This window comes from Corythoichthys intestinalis, chromosome 1 (genome assembly GCF_030265065.1).
Source record: "Corythoichthys intestinalis isolate RoL2023-P3 chromosome 1, ASM3026506v1, whole genome shotgun sequence".
In the NCBI taxonomy this organism is placed as follows: Eukaryota; Metazoa; Chordata; class Actinopteri; order Syngnathiformes; family Syngnathidae; genus Corythoichthys; species Corythoichthys intestinalis.
This window is the reverse complement of record NC_080395.1, coordinates 54836593-54854160: the sequence shown is the minus strand read 5'-3', so window position 1 is coordinate 54854160 and position 17568 is coordinate 54836593. Positions and strand designations below refer to the sequence as shown.

The 17568-nt window shown below is 38.5% G+C and overlaps 2 protein-coding genes across 3 annotated transcripts in view; one reads left to right on the top strand and one right to left on the bottom strand.

The window, feature by feature from the left end:
- Positions 1 to 1255, bottom strand: part of ankrd11 (ankyrin repeat domain 11) — a 200521-nt gene extending 199266 nt beyond the window's left edge. For both annotated transcript variants that reach the window (XM_057831488.1, XM_057831496.1), the window contains exon 1: positions 805 to 1255. The gene's annotated coding sequence lies outside the window, so the exon portion shown is untranslated. The remainder of the gene's footprint in view (positions 1 to 804) is intronic.
- A 1493-nt stretch (positions 1256 to 2748) lies between these two features.
- Positions 2749 to 15566, top strand: spg7 (SPG7 matrix AAA peptidase subunit, paraplegin). Its single transcript, XM_057831506.1, has 17 exons — positions 2749 to 3063; positions 4509 to 4611; positions 4716 to 4805; positions 4888 to 5129; positions 5220 to 5359; positions 5479 to 5581; positions 5674 to 5799; positions 5893 to 6055; positions 9609 to 9782; positions 9878 to 10002; positions 10128 to 10230; positions 10305 to 10415; positions 10589 to 10704; positions 10846 to 11002; positions 14253 to 14416; positions 14531 to 14608; positions 14712 to 15566. Exons 1-17 carry the CDS (start codon positions 2860 to 2862, stop codon positions 14916 to 14918), a joined length of 2406 nt encoding a protein of 801 aa, XP_057687489.1. The 5' UTR covers positions 2749 to 2859; the 3' UTR covers positions 14919 to 15566.
- Positions 15567 to 17568: the final 2002 nt, after the last annotated feature.

Below are 17568 nucleotides of genomic sequence, written 5' to 3'. Positions count from 1 at the left end.
CTCTGTATCACGGTGGAAAATACCAGCAGTAGCAGCAGCAGCACTGCAGTGTTTTCCTCGCCATTGGTCCTGCACCAAAGAGGAGAGCTTGCCTAACTGCTCAGCTACAATCCCACCATATAAAGCTTGCCCTCCTTCACAAACACAGCCCCTCCACTTGAATCATTTTAACAAATACAGTTGATATCTACCTATGACAAGCCATAGATATCACTCGTATATACACAGACAAATTGGGCTTAATCATTTCTTTATGGGGGGCTGGCGCATTCCATTGGTGGCTACCCTTCGTGCTTAGTAAGGAGATAGAGCTGTATAAAAAAGAAAGGCTAAAAGTATGTGGCTGTGTCAACAACGAAGTCAAACCAGTAAATAGTTAAAGGGATCACGGGCCTTCGTTAGCTTATGCAACAACGTGTCCCATATTTGTGTCATTATTAGAAGAATACTATACAAGACTGCTGCACGTTTCCATTACGACCAATAAAGTGAGTATGCAACAAAAAAAAAAACGTAAGCACAAAGAGGGTTAATAACAGCTTTTATCCAAAAATAGTCCCCACAATACGATGACTCTTATTAAAAGGTAGGATAAAGCTAATTTAAATATAAAAACACCAGAAACGTAAGACGCTTAAAATGGTTCCGTTTTACTACGTGTGCTCACAATATGGCCAAACGGCGTGGTTGACCTTTGTTGCTAGTCACAACATACAGTTTAGCACACAATACAGCAACAGCCAGTTTGTTGTTGATACCGCGCTAACCGTGTTAACCAAACAAAACATAAAAAGTCCAACTTACCTAATTCGGAATTTCCTTATATGGCGATCGGAATCATTTATTAATGCCAGGGTGTGTTCAGCCAATGCTCGATGTTCCCATTTGTTGAGTTCGATTTAGCACAAACTGTCTCTGAGAAATCCGCATAGACTTGCAAGCGCCATGGCAGCTAAAAGCAGCCCACCAAAAACCAGGCTAGCGCTAGCTTGTAAAAACCATACACACCAACAAGACAAGAGGAAAGACGACTCCGATATCCACAAAAACACGATTGCAACACAGCTAATTCGTCTTCCCCTCTGAGTGCAAACCTTTAAAAGTCCAGTCGTGTAGCGGCAGGTTTGATTTGGAGAAAAAAACTCATCAAAATAGCAAAGAATGCTCCGATAAAGTCCACCGTGAACCCATTCGAGCGATTTCAAGCGGCCTTCGACTTCGAGGCGCAGGACGGAAACGCTTGGGGGAATGAATGCCGCGTTGTGATTGGTCGAAAACGTCAACGCGCACAATGAAACTATCGCCATTTTGGATCTGGAACGTAATCCTTCCCCCTTTTTGACATGTCAAGATGCCCCAAGATGGCGGACCAGACGTGGAGTTTCACGCCTAGAGCCCGCACTACTGTTGCAACCCAAGGACCAATCAAAGCAGTTGTAGTACAGAAACATGGGTGCGTTCGGATTTAATCCTTTAAATCATGTTTACGTTTTATGTTTATCCTTCGCGTGTTACTGATACGATTAACCGTATCTCACCTAAAATCAATTTTATTCATATGGTACTTAAAAAAAACATACGTAGCTAGCTAGCTCGCTAGAAGTTGTTAACAAAGTACTCTACATGAATACCGTTTTAAATACATCAAAGATTAAATTGTAAAATTAAAAACACTAAATCATATGTCCGTATCCTTGTATGTCGACTTAGTTTCCTCAAATATGGAACATTTATTAAATAAGATGTCTAGCTCTGATGCATTCACAAACATTCGACAAATTGGCGTTTGAAGACAAGTAGATGAACATTTTCGGGCAGTGCTTTTACCTAAATCAGACGTTTCCACTAGTCGACTAGTCCACTCGTCAACAAGGTTTCCAATTGGCTGGAATGAAAGAGCTGTGATTTCATTGGTCATTTCTAATGTCGATCAAAACTGTAGCCCGCTTTCGTGGTGAAAAAAAAAAAAAAAAAAAAAAAAAAAAAAAAAAATATATATATATATATATATATATATATATATATATATTTTTTTTTTTTTTTTTTTTTTTTTTTTTTTTTACAAACTACCTGTAGATAGAAACCATTCATCGATTTTATATACACGTGGATATTGTGTTAATAGGAATGGTACCCTGTGAAGGTCGGGGTGTTTGTGTAAATACTCGAGAGAGACAAACGTCAGACAAGGGTAACTTGACGAGGGGCGCACCCTGCTGGAGTTGGTCAAATAACCAGTTTCTTTTGGACGTCTACCGTTGTCACAGGAAGTTAGTCCACGAGGTTTATACAATGAAATTAAATAAATGAATACATAAATAAAAAATAAAAAAATGTTTGAATTTATTTAATGAAAGATGAACAATGTTTTCCTCAAACTAATAAATACATTTATCGGTACTGAAGCGAGCTAGCATTGCTTCCTTGTTTTTAAACACAAACATTCACAACTGTTCATAAGCTCACACTGTTATTTGTATAAATTTTGTATCACAAAGACGTACTTTTTTCACACCACGTTTCGGTGCTTTTTATTGTTATTTTGTACAGGCTGCGTAATTTGTGCGCAGCTAAAAGGCTCTTAAACTCAACAATGTTTAACGCTATTAAGATCGGAATCAACAAAATGAAACGGGGAAAATTTAAACGCCCAAACTATATTTCATTGTTAATAAAAATTGCGTTTCAGAGTATGTTGTTTGTTTTTATCTACGTGTCGTAGAGCCATACACATTTCCGGGAAATACGTCACGCGGTTGAATAACATTGCAAGCTAGCGAAGAGCGACATGAGTAAATTACAATGAAATATTAGGAATGTTTATTGAGTTGTTTAATCAGCTCGCTACTGATTAGGGTTATGGCTGCGGTGCTGTTAAAGAATCGTATCAGTCTTGGTACGAATTACACAAGAGGATTAGCGTGGACATGGTCCAAACGAAATTGTCACATATTAGCCCGCAGAGCGGCGACCACTGACATTGTCAACAGTGGGCTCTTAAGAAAGATGCTTTTTGCAATGTCCGAGAGGACTCTTACTGGACAGTCTAGAAAACTAATCCAGGTAAGACGCAGTCGTTGGAGTAGTTAGTAATGCAATTTAGGAAACTTAACATACGTGGTGTCAAATACAAACCGTAAATGCTCCGAATTATCTATCAAAACAACCGAAATAGTTACAGATTAGGCCTGAACAATATTGGAAACAATTATTGATGTAATTTTGGGGGGGGGGTTGCGATATTATGATATTAAATATATATATATGATTTTCAATCAAAAAATAAACTAGTGTCTTTAACTACGTAAGGTAGTGATTGAAATAAGGTGTCAATGGCGAGTTTTAAATTAATTAGAGATCTAGCCAAGGCAAAGTCTAAGTTTTTGTGTATTTTGCATAGCTATTTTGACTGGGAATGCTAGTTCTCTTTGCATTGAGCGCTTTTCTTTTTGTGAACATTATTTTTTTGAGAGATAGGAATATTATTTTTGTTTTGCTTTCACTAAATGTTACTGTAGCGACTTACCTGTTCTGCCCAAATGCCTGATGGGAAGTTGGGCAACCATGACTGTCAGTGGTGGCTGCAAATGGTATACAGTATGATCTGCGTTGTGTTCAATTAAGCGTGCTAAGAAAAAGATCTTCTCCTGATATTCTTTCCAACGTCGTCCGCCACAATACTTATATTTGTTGTGAAACAGTTGCCAAAGCTTAAGCCAATAAAAGTCGCGGTCCAATGAACCCCTGTGTCCACTCGCATTTCTCTGCCTTTTTGCTCTCAGTGTGCTAAAATGGCGTCATTGTAAACTGTTTGAGGCAACGCATGAACGGATCATTCTGAGCATGGGTTAATTGCATCAAATATTTTAACGTGATTAATTAAAAAAATTAATTACCACTCGTAAACGCGATAAATTTGACAGCACTAAAATAAATACTATCGCACGTCCTTGCGATGGGACTATTGCGCATGCACACATCGTGATGGCGATGTTTAAACGACATATCGTACATGCTTATTACAGATGTAGTTGGTAGTTATTAACTCATTCACTGCCAGTAATAGCGATAGACGTCAAATCAATTTGGACTGTGATGTCTGGCATTGTCTGATCATGTTTCAGTGCAATTGTTTTTTGTTATTGTTTTTTCTGCGCCAGAATGAATGTTGAAATTTATTGTTATGGGTGACTTTTTAAAGATGATTAAATATTTCAATATAGCTATTCTGTGCTGTTATAGTGCCTTTTAACCATTAGTCTTTTTGAAGAACACTGATAAAGTAGTAATTTCACCATAATGGTTTTTTTTTAAATTGGGGGTAAATCCTCAATAATTGTACATCTGTATTGACTATATGACAGTTTGATTAGTACTATCCCACTTGTGCCAAGTGTTAATACTGCAGTTATCATCAGATGCCAGTCATTGTCAATTTAATCAGTAATGTTAAAACTAACCGTGATGTATTGAATATCACATTTTCAAACCATTCTTTCACATTTCAGAATCTTCTCTACAGACCATTGAGTCCCGCGCTGGCTGGAATCAGCAGAGAGTTAGTCATGACCAACTTGCTTAAAAATCCAGTGGGTTTAGTAAATTTATTAGGTAATCTTTTGAAAATTCTATCATATTTATAACGCCTACAATAATATTTGCCTTTATTCACAATTTAGCAACATTTGCTGGAAAACAAAATTCTTTCATTACAGGGTCAACACACCTCTTCAGTACATCTCAGTCGAAATGTGCAAAAGATAAAGGCAATGAACCAAAAGGAAAAACACCAGAGGAAGATGAAGGTACAAATATACGGGATTACAAGTACTACTATATTCATCATGCTTATAACAGTCCGATATCCACAAAATTTTTCCTTTTCAGAAGAAAAGAAACGTCGCGAGCAGGAGGACCAGATGTACAGAGAGCGCTTGCGGACCCTTTTCATAATTGCACTGATCATGAGCCTGCTAAACTCTATTAACACCAGCGGTGGTAACATCTCTTGGAATGACTTTGTCAATGAGATGTTGGCTAAGGGAGAGGTGTCACGTGTCCAGGTGGTTCCTGAAAGTGACATTGTTGAAATCTACCTTCACCCTGGAGCTGTCATCTTTGGAAGGCCTGTATGTCTGGCTTGAATATCAACAAATATTGAATCAAATTCTTCTGTTTTATTGATACTGTTTCAACCAAATATTATGTGTCTTTGGTAGAGGCTTGCACTCATGTATCGAATGCAGGTCGCCAACATAGACAAATTTGAGGAGAAGCTGAGGGCTGCTGAGGAGGAGCTAAATATTGACACAAAGGACCGGATACCGGTCTCCTACAAACGCACTGGATTCTTTGGAAAGTAAGAGTCTCTCCTTTGAGAAATTAATTGTGATGTGAGTTTTGATAGTATTGTTATGTTTTCAAATCAAAACCTCTTTCAGAATTCAACTATATTTTGGTTCTTCGTGTTAATTACAGCGCAGTGTATGCTCTTGGAATGGCGGCAATTGGTGTGGCTATTCTCTGGTACATTTTTCGTCTGGCAGGCATGGGTGGCAGAGAGGGTGGTTTCAGTGCATTTGTAAGTGTTCAAATGTCAGACAGTTGCTTGTACTAGTCTTTGATCTGAAATTGTCATAATACTTCGTATTCTGCACACAATCTGCTTGACAGAATCAGCTTAAGATGGCAAAATTCACCATTGTTGATACCAAGTCAGGAAAAGGTGTGAGCTTTAAAGATGTTGCAGGCATGCATGAGGCAAAGGTAGAAGTGAAAGAGTTTGTTGACTACCTCAAGGTGAGAGGCATCATTTTTTTATTATGTTTGGAACATTATCTTACAGATTAAAGTGAAATTCAAAATGTTGTCTTTGCATTGTCTTTTACTCAGAATCCAGAAAGGTACCTCCTTTTGGGAGCCAAGGTTCCAAAAGGTGCATTGCTGCTTGGACCCCCAGGCTGTGGGAAGACTCTGTTGGCAAAAGCTGTTGCCTCAGAAGCTCAGGTACCATTCCTGGCAATGGCAGGCTCTGAGTTTGTCGAGGTCATTGGAGGTATGTGCATGATTCTGAAATCATTTGATACATATTTTTGTAGGTATTGTTGGTTACTGGTTGATCTGCCTGACCCTGTATTGCATATATATATATATATTTATATATACACAGTTGTGGTCACAAGTTTACATACACTTGTGAAGAACATAATGTCATGGCTCTCTTGAGTGTCCAGTTATTTCTACAACTCAGATTTTTCTCTGATAGAGTGATTGGAACAGATACTTCTTTGTCACAAAAAACATTCATGAAGTTTGGTTCTTTTATGACTTTATTATGGGTGAACAGAAAAAAGTGATCAAATCTGCTGGGTCAAAAATATACATACAGCAGCGCTAATATTTGGTAACATGTCCCTTGGCCATTTTCACTTCAATTAGGCGCGTTTGGTAGCCATCCACAAGCTTCTGGCAAGCTTCTGGTTGAATCTTTGACCACTCTTCTTGACAGAATTGGTGCAGTTCAGTTTAATTTGATGGCTTTCTGACATGGATTTGTTTCTTCAGCATTGTCCACAAGTTCTCAATGGGCTTTAAGTCAGGACTTTGGGAAGGCCATTCGAAAACCTTAATTCTAGCCTGATTTAGCCATTCCATTACCACTTTTGATGTGTGTTTGGGGTCATTGTCCTGTTGGAACACCGACCTGCGCCCAAGACCCAATCTTTGGGCTGATGACTTTAGGTTATCTTGAAGAATTTGAAGGTAATCCTCCTTCTTCATTATCCCATTTACTCTCTGTAAAGCACCAGTTCCATTGGCAGCAAAACAGCCCCACAGCATAATACTACCACCACCGTGCTTGACGGTAGGCATGGTGTACTTGGGGTTAAAGGCCTCACCTTTTCTCCTCCAAACATATTGCTGGGCATTGTGGCCAAACAGCTCGATTTTTGTTTCGTCTGACCACAGAACTTTCCTCCGGAAGGTCTTATCTTTGTCCATGTGATCAGCAGCAAACTTCAGTCGAGCCTTAAGGTGCCGCTTTTGGAGCAAGGGCTTCCTTCTTGCACGGCAGCCTCTCAGTCCATGGAGATGCAAAACACGCTTGACTGTGGACACTGACACCTGTGTTCCAGCAGCTTCTAATTCTTGGCAGATCTGCTTTTTGGTGATTCTCAGTTGAATCTTTTGTTTCAACCTAGCCATAAAAAGAAGGTAATTAATTGTAGTTATTATTCAAAATGTCTGTCATTTTTAGCTTAGAATCATTAATTGATGTCTAAATTTTAGTTTAAAAGAAAAAAACAACTTTAAAAAATTATTCACTCGCACATTTTAAACTTTCAAATGAATTACGTCACAGTGAAAACTTTGGCGTCTGTAAAAAAGTCATGGATATCTACCTCATAACTATCCCTTAATTGTATTTTTTTGTTACTGTTGCATTTTCCCCGATATGTTAGATGATAAATAATCGATCCAACAACAAAAAAAGAAAAATAACGTTTAAAGGGGTAACTATATGAAAAAGAAAATCTCAACCACTCCTTGTTGTCTGCGATTTCTGCATCGCGACCCTTGTCATATCACCATGTTTCACCCATAAAATTAAAAAAATATCCAGCTGTGGCCATTCACAGCTGTGTCTTGACACTTGGTGATACATGCTACATGGAGTTTTTGGATCGAAACAAGGTAAGTACGCGATAATATCTCGTTAAAATCGTGGCGTCTTTAATTCTGCTCTCGCGTGTTCTCGCCTCCTATTAGGGTTTTGCTGTTTAAAAAACATTTCTTTTGAAAAATGCCTTCCTGTTCAAAATTTTTGTTCCCCCCAGAAAATTGAGATTTTAGGCTTTCCAATGATGTATCACACATGCATTTTGGACAATTTTGAAAATTGGCCAAATTGAGGGTCTCAGAGCGGAACTTCAAGTCACCTATACATATATATATATATATATATATATATCAAGGGTGTAACGGTACATGTATTTGTATTGAACCGTTTTGGTACGTGGTGCTCGGTTCGGAATGGAGGCGTACCGAACGAGTTTCTGACGTAACGTAACCCTTTTCGAGGCTGTGAGTCGATCGGGTTACAGTTTCTTTGTGTAGATTATATTTACTCCGTCTTCTCTACTATAATGAGGACCAAGTAACCAACATGGTACGACAGTATAACCCAGAAACGTCAAAGGCGCGACAACGTGGCCGCCGTAACAACACAGTGAAACGTGGGCGTTAAAGTCAATCACCCAATGCACACCAGTCGCAGTGCGGCCACGTAGACGCGTCCCAGAAGCGTCTCAACATGACGCACGCGAAAAGAACGGCAGAGTTTATTATTTGACGTGAGACGCGACCCTCCTGCGTCAATACTACTTCCGGTAGTTAGGTTCGGGCAGACCGGAAGTCTCTTGTGTAAAAATACGGTGGATCTGGTCGATTTTCAAACTAATATGCAATCGTAAGTAACCAACTTTTTGAGTCCATCAGCTCTCTTGAGTGGTAGATCGGGGCACAGTTGACTTGTCTTTGTTGATTTCCTGAAGTCTTCTGTGCTATAATAATAACCCACACGGCCACGTGTTCAATACAAAACCGTCCTACCACAACAAAACAAGTAGGAACTAAAGTTATACAACATAAAATATACAATATAAATGAATACTACATGACATTTGTAAAATATAAACACATAGTAAAATAAATAATAGCCCATTTAAATAAAATAAATTGAAATGAGCTGAAACACCTGTAATTAAATAAAAAGAATAATACACAGATCCTGCTTACACAATTAAATCAATTAATTTCTGTGTGGCGCTTTAACTTGAGAAAATCCACCAATAAAGCGTTTGAAAACCGTTCATAAGAAAAAAAAATGAAAATACATGTTAGAATCTTTGTCATTGGGATTGCTTTTCTCTTTAGCACAGGACTTCTTTTTTCTTCTTTCTTTCAGAAAGAAAGCTGACCAATAGAAAAGCAAATTGTTGTCGGATTATCTTTAAATACCCGCTACTTTTTGAGCAGAATTCTAGCTTTGTATAGTCTAATATTCCTTTTGTTGAAAGCACAAAGGTGTGTAATAAACAACTAGCACATTTATATTTCGCATTTTGTTTTCTTACTGTACCGAAAATGAACCAAACCGTGACCTCAAAACCGAGGTATGTACTGAACCGAGATTTATGTGTACCGTTACACCCCTAATATATATATTTTTTCAGGAATAAATAAATGGATTGATTGATTGATTTCTAACTTTTGCCAGTAGCAATTCTAATTATTAACAACAATTGGTAAAAAAAAAATCTCATCATTAGAAATATTTTACTATGTAAACAATGAAATTCATGCCTTTTCCCACTACAAAAATGCAGTCAGAGCACTCTCTGCTGGACAAATGATGTAATCACACACTTTTTGTTGGTTTACTGATTTAGCATCCTTATCAATGACAGTAATCGTTGTATGCAAATCTTCAAAAATATTCCCCATTCCAGATTGTAGTATAAGAATTGATGGTAAATGTATCAATTTAATGGATGTATTTTAAGAACTGTTAGCGAAGCTGAAGAGACGTCTAATCATGTTTATAGGTCTGGGTGCTGCCAGGGTGAGAAGCCTGTTTAAGGAAGCTCGTGGCCGAGCACCCTGCATTGTCTACATTGATGAGATCGATGCTGTTGGAAAGAAGCGCTCAACTAACATGTCTGGTTTCTCCAATACCGAGGAGGAGCAGACCCTCAACCAGCTTCTGGTTGAGATGGACGGTGGGTTCCGATGAGGATGTTGACAATTTATTTTAACTTCAAAATCTTATTACGTGTTGGAATAACTTTTTTTTGTTTTCGTTTTTCTTCTGCAGGGATGGGAACAACTGACCATGTGATTGTGCTGGCTTCCACAAATAGAGCAGACATTTTAGATAACGCTCTGATGAGACCTGGCAGATTGGACCGGCACATCTTTATTGATCTTCCGACCTTACAGGTGACGTTGAGCATAATTGTTGAACTTAACTATATTAGCACCAACTTTATTTGTCTAGTAATATACTTTTTTAAAAAAATATTCCTGAGCGTATATCTAATAAGTGTAACTGTTTCATTTCTTAGGAGAGGATGGAAATCTTTGAACAGCATCTCAAGATATTAAAGCTTACCCAGTCAGCTAACTTCTATTCGTTACGGTTGGCTGAGCTCACTCCTGGCTTTAGTGGTAAAGAAATGCATGCAAAATATGCTAGATTTATGTTATTTTCTATGACTGCCTCAATATAATTTTGTCTACAGGGGCTGATATTGCTAACATATGTAACGAAGCTGCCTTGCATGCTGCCAGAGAGGGCCATAAGTCAGTCGACACTTTCAACTTTGAGTATGCAGTAGAGAGAGTAATCGCAGGTACAGTAGAATCTTACCTAGTTTTTTTTTTTTTTTTCCCCCATCCTATCAGCTGTTTTTATACTGTTTCATCATCACAATGGTTACAGGTGATCTAGACTAGAGCATATATTTGCTGCTTTTCTACCATGGGAAAAATGATTAATGTGATGCTCAGCGAGTGTGTTTTTTAGGAAGTGTTAAGAAGAGTAAGATCCTCTCCAAAGAGGAGCAGAGGGTGGTTGCCTTCCATGAATCGGGGCATGCTTTAGTCGGATGGCTACTTGAGCACACAGAAGCAGTCATGAAGGTACCAAATCACATATCAGTTATCATATTTGTTTTTTGTAGAATTGTTTTCTATTTGGTGTATAGCAGTCATAATGTAACTTACTCGCTCACTAAAATGGTCAATACAGATCAGTACCTTTTTTTTTTGTGTTCTGTTTAGGTGTCCATTGCCCCTCGGACAAATGCAGCCCTGGGCTTTGCCCAAATCTTGCCCCGTGACCAGTACCTCTTTACCAAAGAGCAGCTGTTTGAGCGCATGTGCATGGCTTTAGGAGGAAGGGCTGCAGAAGCAATTATCTTTAACAAGGTTACAACAGGTACACACCCCTGACAGTCCTCTAACATGAACTCACTTCCTGGATCTTCTACCATTAAACCACCCCAATAAGTTGTGTGATATGGGAAAAAAAATTTCATCATAAAAGTAGGGTATTTTATATCACGATAGCGATATGCCACGATATAATTTAAAAAACGTATTTGATGAAAAATTGCACAACAATTATGAGAGTTTTCCCCTATTTCAACTTTATTTTTGAATTAATAGCCACAGTTACTCTACAGTTGTGGTAAAAAATTTACATAAACTTGTGACGAACATAATGTCATGGCTCTCTTGAGTTTCCAGTTATTTCTACAACTCTGATTTTTCTCTGATAGAGTGATTGGAACAGATACTTCTTTGTCACAAAAACATTCATGAAGTTTGGTTCTTTTATGACTTTATTATGGGTGAACAGAAAAAAGTGATCAAATCTGCTGGGTCAAAAATATATATACAGCAGCGCTAATATTTGATAACATGTCCCTTGGCCATTTTCACTTCAATTAGACGCTTTTGGTAGCCATCCACAAGCTTCTGGTTGAATCTTTGACCACTCCTCTTGACACAATTGGTGCAGTTCAGTTAAATTTGATGGCTTTCTGACATGGACTTGTTTCTTCAGCATTGTCCACAAGTTCTCAATGGGGTTTAAGTCAGGACTTTGGGAAGGCCATTTGAAAACCTTAATTCTAGCCTGATTTAGCCATTCCATTACCACTTTTGATGTGTGTTTGGGGTCATTGTCCTGTTGGAACACCCAACTGCGCCCAAGACCCAATCTTCGGGCTGATGACTTTAGGTTATCTTGAAGAATTTGAAGGTAATCCTCCTTCTTCATTATCCCATTTACTCTCTGTAAAGCACCAGTTCCATTGGCAGCAAAACAGCCCCACAGCATAATACTACCACCACCGTGCTTGACGGTAGGCATGGTGTACTTGGGGTTAAAGGCCTCACCTTTTCTCCTCCAAACATATTGCTGGGCATTGTGGCCAAACAGCTCGATTTTTGTTTCGTCTGACCACAGAACTTTCCTCCGGAATGTCTTATCTTTGTCCATGTGATCAGCAGCAAACTTCAGACGAGCCTTAAGGTGCCGCTTTTGGCGCAAGGGCTTCCTTCTTGCACGGCAGCCTCTCAGTCCATGGAGATGCAAAACACGCTTGACTGTGGACACTGACACCTGTGTTCCAGCAGCTTCTAATTGTTGGCAGATCTGCTTTTTGGTGATTCTCGGTTGAATCTTCACCCTCCTGACCAATTTTCTCTCAGCAGCAGGTGATAGCTTGCGTTTTCTTCCTGATCGTGGCAGTGACAAAACAGTGCCATGCACTTTATACTTACAAACAATTGTTTGCACTGTTGCTCTTGGGACCTGCAGCTGCTTTGAAATGGCTCCAAGTGACTTTCCGCACTTGTTCAAGTCAATGACTCGCTTTTTCAGATCCATGTATGTATATGTTTGACCCAGCAGATTTGATCACTTTTTTCTGTTCACCCATCATAAAGTCATAAAAGAACCAAACTTCATGAATGTTTTTTGTGACAAAGAAGTATCTGTTCCAATCACTCTATCGGAGAAAAATCAGAGTTGTAGAAATAACTGGAAACTCAAGAGAGCCATGACATTATGTTCTTCACAAGTGTATGTAAACTTTTGACCACAACTGTATGTTTAATCATTGAAGTTAATGCCATGAATTCGCTGACAACACAGTAATCATTTGTTCCCAAATATTTGTAAGTGTCACAGATTAATTTTGGGCACATATGTAACCAAAATGTCTGTAATTTCAAACCCTGAAAAATACTACTAATTTCGTGATTTCTAATTTCTTGAAATAATATCTGGGTAAGGCTAATTTGCCTTAGACACCTACACACAAATATATTTCCAAATATTTTACATACATACATAGTGTATGTACTGTATATATATATATATATATATATATATATATATATATATATATATATATATATATATATATATATATATATATATATATATATATATATATATATATATAGTGTAGGGGTGTGTGTGTTTATGCTATGTATAATCATCTTGGCTTTAAAGTGAGAAACAGCTGATGCTCCAGATTCGAAGGAAGTCACCCCAAAGATAGTTGTACAAAAGACTTAACTCTATAAACCATCATGACCTTCACAATGCATTTCAGACTAACTAGTTAGCAGTAGCTAAGAAGCAGCGTTATTTTAGCGCTCAGATGTAACTTTTGACTGCAAAACAAAGACGACGTGCGTAGAGATTGTCTGTAGGGTGGAAGCCAGGTTTTTATATGTCAAACACAGAGCATTTGGTTTATTAATTACATGGGACTTTCTGCTGTCAGCTGGGGGTTGGAAGGGGTCGAATCCGTCTCATGTCCATCCTTCATCCATCTATTCACGTTCACTTACTCGAGACTGTGGGCGTCAGAGGTAAACACGCACACAGTGCCGTACGAGCAAGTCACAGGGAAAACGCAGACTGGAGTTTTAGTTGTGTGGGCCTTTTCTATATGAACAAGTGGAATGTATTGGATAAGTACGCACTGATGGGGCTCTCTACCAGTGAGGGGAAACTGACAGATTTATGATCGTATTTAAATGAAAAATAACAGATTACATGATAATTGATTTAAACTAATATTCTGGCAACTTCAAAGTGAATATGCCAGCTTTTTTTTTCTTCTGTTAAATAAAACACCAATATTATTAGTGGGTCTTGAGATTATTTAGGCCTCACGATGCCAGTGGGAGTAACTGTCCCACAGTCACATCTCGAGGCTAACTTGTTAGGTGGTGTACTGCTCCACAGTGACATCTAAAGGCTAACTTGAGACTTAACTGAACCTAAATGTGAGCGAAAATTGTATGAACACTTAAAATAACGATATTTACGGTATCTTAGAATAATGACAATCGTGTTTTGGCAATATACTGTATATCATCATATCGTCCAGCACTACACCTCAACAAGCAATATATTGATCATTTATTTCCATGAACAATTTAGGGTACATTTAAAAAAAATACACCTTAAAAAAAGATTTGAATGTTAGATGGAAACTCAGAGGGACAGGCAAGACATGGGCTAAGACGAACCGAAAGAAAGAGTCTGAAAATTAGGTAAATACAAATGAAATTCATGGAATTATTCTAGTGACAGGATGTGTTTCTATTTAAATCTAAACTTTGTTAAAAGATAGTAAATGGATGTCAATCTGCATCCCCAGGAGCCCAGGATGACCTGCGTAAGGTGACACGTGTGGCCTACTCTATGGTGAAACAGTATGGGATGTGTGACAGTGTGGGCCAGGTTTCCTTCCCTGAAGCAGAGGAGCAGGGTGCTATTGGACGGAGACCTTTTAGCCAAGGACTGCAGCAACAGATGGACCATGTAGGTTTCTAATAATATAATTTTTGTTAACCTTTACATTTGATTCTATTAAATTTCTTGACTTGTGTCATTTTATGCGATTAAAATGGCACTATAACATAGTTGTGCTTTTAGGAGGCTAAAATTTTGATCGCCCGTGCTTATCGGCAAACTGAGAAGCTACTTATGGACAACAGAGACAAGTTAACACTGGTATGATCCGTCTTTTGTCTAGTATAGTATATTCTCTCTATCGGTGTATTTTACTTGAAATGGTTGTTGTTGTATCAGTTTGGTTGCAATTTGATATTTGCAGTTGGCCAATGCATTGTTGGAGCGAGAGGTGGTGAACTACGATGACATAGAGGCTTTGTTGGGTCCTCCTCCATATGGGCCAAAGAAGATGATTGTCCCGCAAAGCTGGGTGGAAGCTCAGAGGGACAAGCAAGACACGGGTGAAGACGAACCACAGCCACCTTCACGTAGACGCGGTGAAGCTGACATGAATCCGGAGATGGTCTAATGTATTGGTCAAACTTATTTTCCAGCTGCTACATTTTTATTGAATTGTGAAGTGAATACATGTTTGGCAAATGTGCATAGACTTATGTTATCAAGAACTATAATGCTTGGTGAAATTGTTTTTGTAGATAAATCACGTTTCCTTAGACGTGGGCACATCAATTACATGTGAATTTGCGACTCAAAATAAGATCTCTTAGGTTTTGTGTGATCAGCTATTGAATGTGTCAGGTGACACGAGACAGAAAATGTTCTTTCGGTTGGCTTGAAATCTCAAAAATCGTAAGAGTTTTTTTTAGTTTAATTAATTTGCTTTTAAAAGTTTGTAACTCATTTTAGGCTCCGTTCTGAAGTGCTTTTAAGGGCGTTGTTCGACCTTTTGGGAATATGTCTGAAAAATCTCTGTCATGGTGTGAAAATAAAATGAGTTATAATGAATGAAAGAATTCCAGCAAACGTCTCCTTTTTAAGCTTGACCGAATTCTCAGCTCTCTATAAAAAGAGCATAAAATATCCACCAGGACTCTTGTGTCCTGTCTTTGTGGCGATATCCTACATCTTCTGTAGATATCACCATTATGTGAAAAAAATAAGTTTTAAAAGTACATGTCAATGACACCTGCCCAAAATTATTTTATACTGGAAACTTAGTATATGCATTTGATGTCTGTTTTAAGGTGTATTATGTCTAAACTTGGTATATGCATTTTATGTCTTTCTTAAGGTGTATAATGTTTATCTGGACTGCTTAAGACATAGGCCTACACTATACAGTGGCATTAAAAAGTACCTACCTAGTGTACCTACCTACTACATACCTAGTGTAACTAAACTTTTGCATGCCATTTGTCTCTGAGCAATAATAACAAACATTCACCAACTGCTTTATTAGGTACACCTTGCTAGTACTGGTTTGGGGCCCCTTTTACCTTCAGAACTGCCTTAATCCTTCGTGGCATAGTTTCAACACATTGTCAAATGTTCTATAGACACAACAAAAAATACTTTAATAAATTGACATATGTATTTCCTTCATCGTAACAAATGCTTTAGAAATATTGTGCATTTATCTGTTTTGTTGGGCAGTACTTTGTGTAATAGGTACACTGCTGGCCAAAAGTATTGGCCCTCCTGCAATTCTATCAGATAATGTTCAGTTTCTCATATCTTCATTTATTTTGCTTGCAATGAAAAACACAAAACAGACTGTGGGGAAAAAAATGAAATCATGAAAAATGGGCCGGACAAAAGTATTGGCACCCGTTAAAAAAATCTTTGCGATGCTTCTAATTTGTGTAATTAACAGCACCTGTTACTTAGCTGTGGCAAATAACAGGTGGTGGCAATAACTAAATCACACTTGCAGCCAGTTAAAATGGATTAACGTTGACTCACCCTCTATCCTTGTGTGTAACACATTGAGGATGGAGAAAATAAAGAAGACCAAAGAACCTTCTGAGGACTTGAGGAGCAAAATTGTGAGGAAGCATGGGCAATCTCAAGGCTACAAGTCCATTTCCAAAGACCTGAACGTTCCTGTGTCTACCGTGTGCAGTGTCATTAATAGGTGTAAAGCCCATGACACTGTGGCTAACTTCCCTAGATGTGGACAGAAAAGGAAAAAAATGACGAGAGATTTCAATGAAAGATAGTCGAGGTTCTTTATTCACAATCCGCACAAACATCCAAACAAGTTCAAGCTGTCCTGCAGTCCGAGGGTACAACGGTGTCAACCCGTACTATCCGTCGGCGTCTGAATGAAAAGGGACTCTTAAGATAGGATACCCAAGAAGACCCCACTTCTGACCCAAAGACATAAAAAAGCCAGGCTGGAGTTTGCCAAAACCTACCTGAGAAAGCCAAAAAAACGTTTTGGAAGAATTTTCTCTGGTCAGATGAGACAAAAGTAGAGCTTTATTGGAAAACCCATCAACATAGAGTTTACCGGGGGGGAAAATGAGGCCTTCAAAGAAAAGAATACAGTCAAACATGGCGAAGGTTCCCTGATGTTTTGGGGGTTGCTTTGCTGCCTCCAGCATAATGTAGGGAGGGCCCAGTGTGAGAAAGCTGGGTCTCCTTCAGAGGTCATGGGTCTTCCAGCAGGACAATGACCCCAAACACACTTCAAAAAGCACTAGAAAATGGTTTGAGAGAAAGCACTGGAGACTTCTAAAGTGGCCAGCAATGAGTCCAGACCTGAATCACATAGAACACCTGTGGAGAGATTTGAAAATGGCAGTTTGGAGAAGGCTCCCTTCAGATCTCAAAGACCTGGAGCAGTTGGCCAAAGAAGAATGGTCTAAAATTCCAGTACAGCATTGTAAGAAACCCAGTGATGGATACCGGAAGTGGTTGGTTGCAGTTATTTTGTCTAATCGTTGTGCTACCAAGTATTAGGCTGAGGGTGCCAATACTTTTGTCTGGCCCATTTTTTTGAGTATTGTGTAAAATAATAATTATTTAGATTTAAATAAATGAAGATATTGCTACCAAAGCATTTGTAATTGCAATCATTTTCTGGGAGAAATTAAGCATTATCTGACAGAATTGCAGGGGTGCCAATACTTTTGGCCAGCAGTGTATAACACATGCTGGAATGAAGGTTTTATGATAAGGCAAACAACATCAGAGCAATTTCATTTTACAAAATT

What these genes read in the sequence shown, in the direction of transcription:
- spg7 (XM_057831506.1), top strand. Translation starts at nt 2,860, where the DNA reads ATGGCTGCGGTGCTGTTAAAGAATCGTATCAGTCTTGGTACGAATTAC. An exon ending in AGTCTAGAAAACTAATCCAG is followed by an intron (nt 3,064 to 4,508) that starts GTAAGACGCAGT and finishes TTCACATTTCAG; the next exon opens with AATCTTCTCTACAGACCATT. An exon ending in CTTTAACAAGGTTACAACAG is followed by an intron (nt 11,003 to 14,252) that starts GTACACACCCCT and finishes CTGCATCCCCAG; the next exon opens with GAGCCCAGGATGACCTGCGT.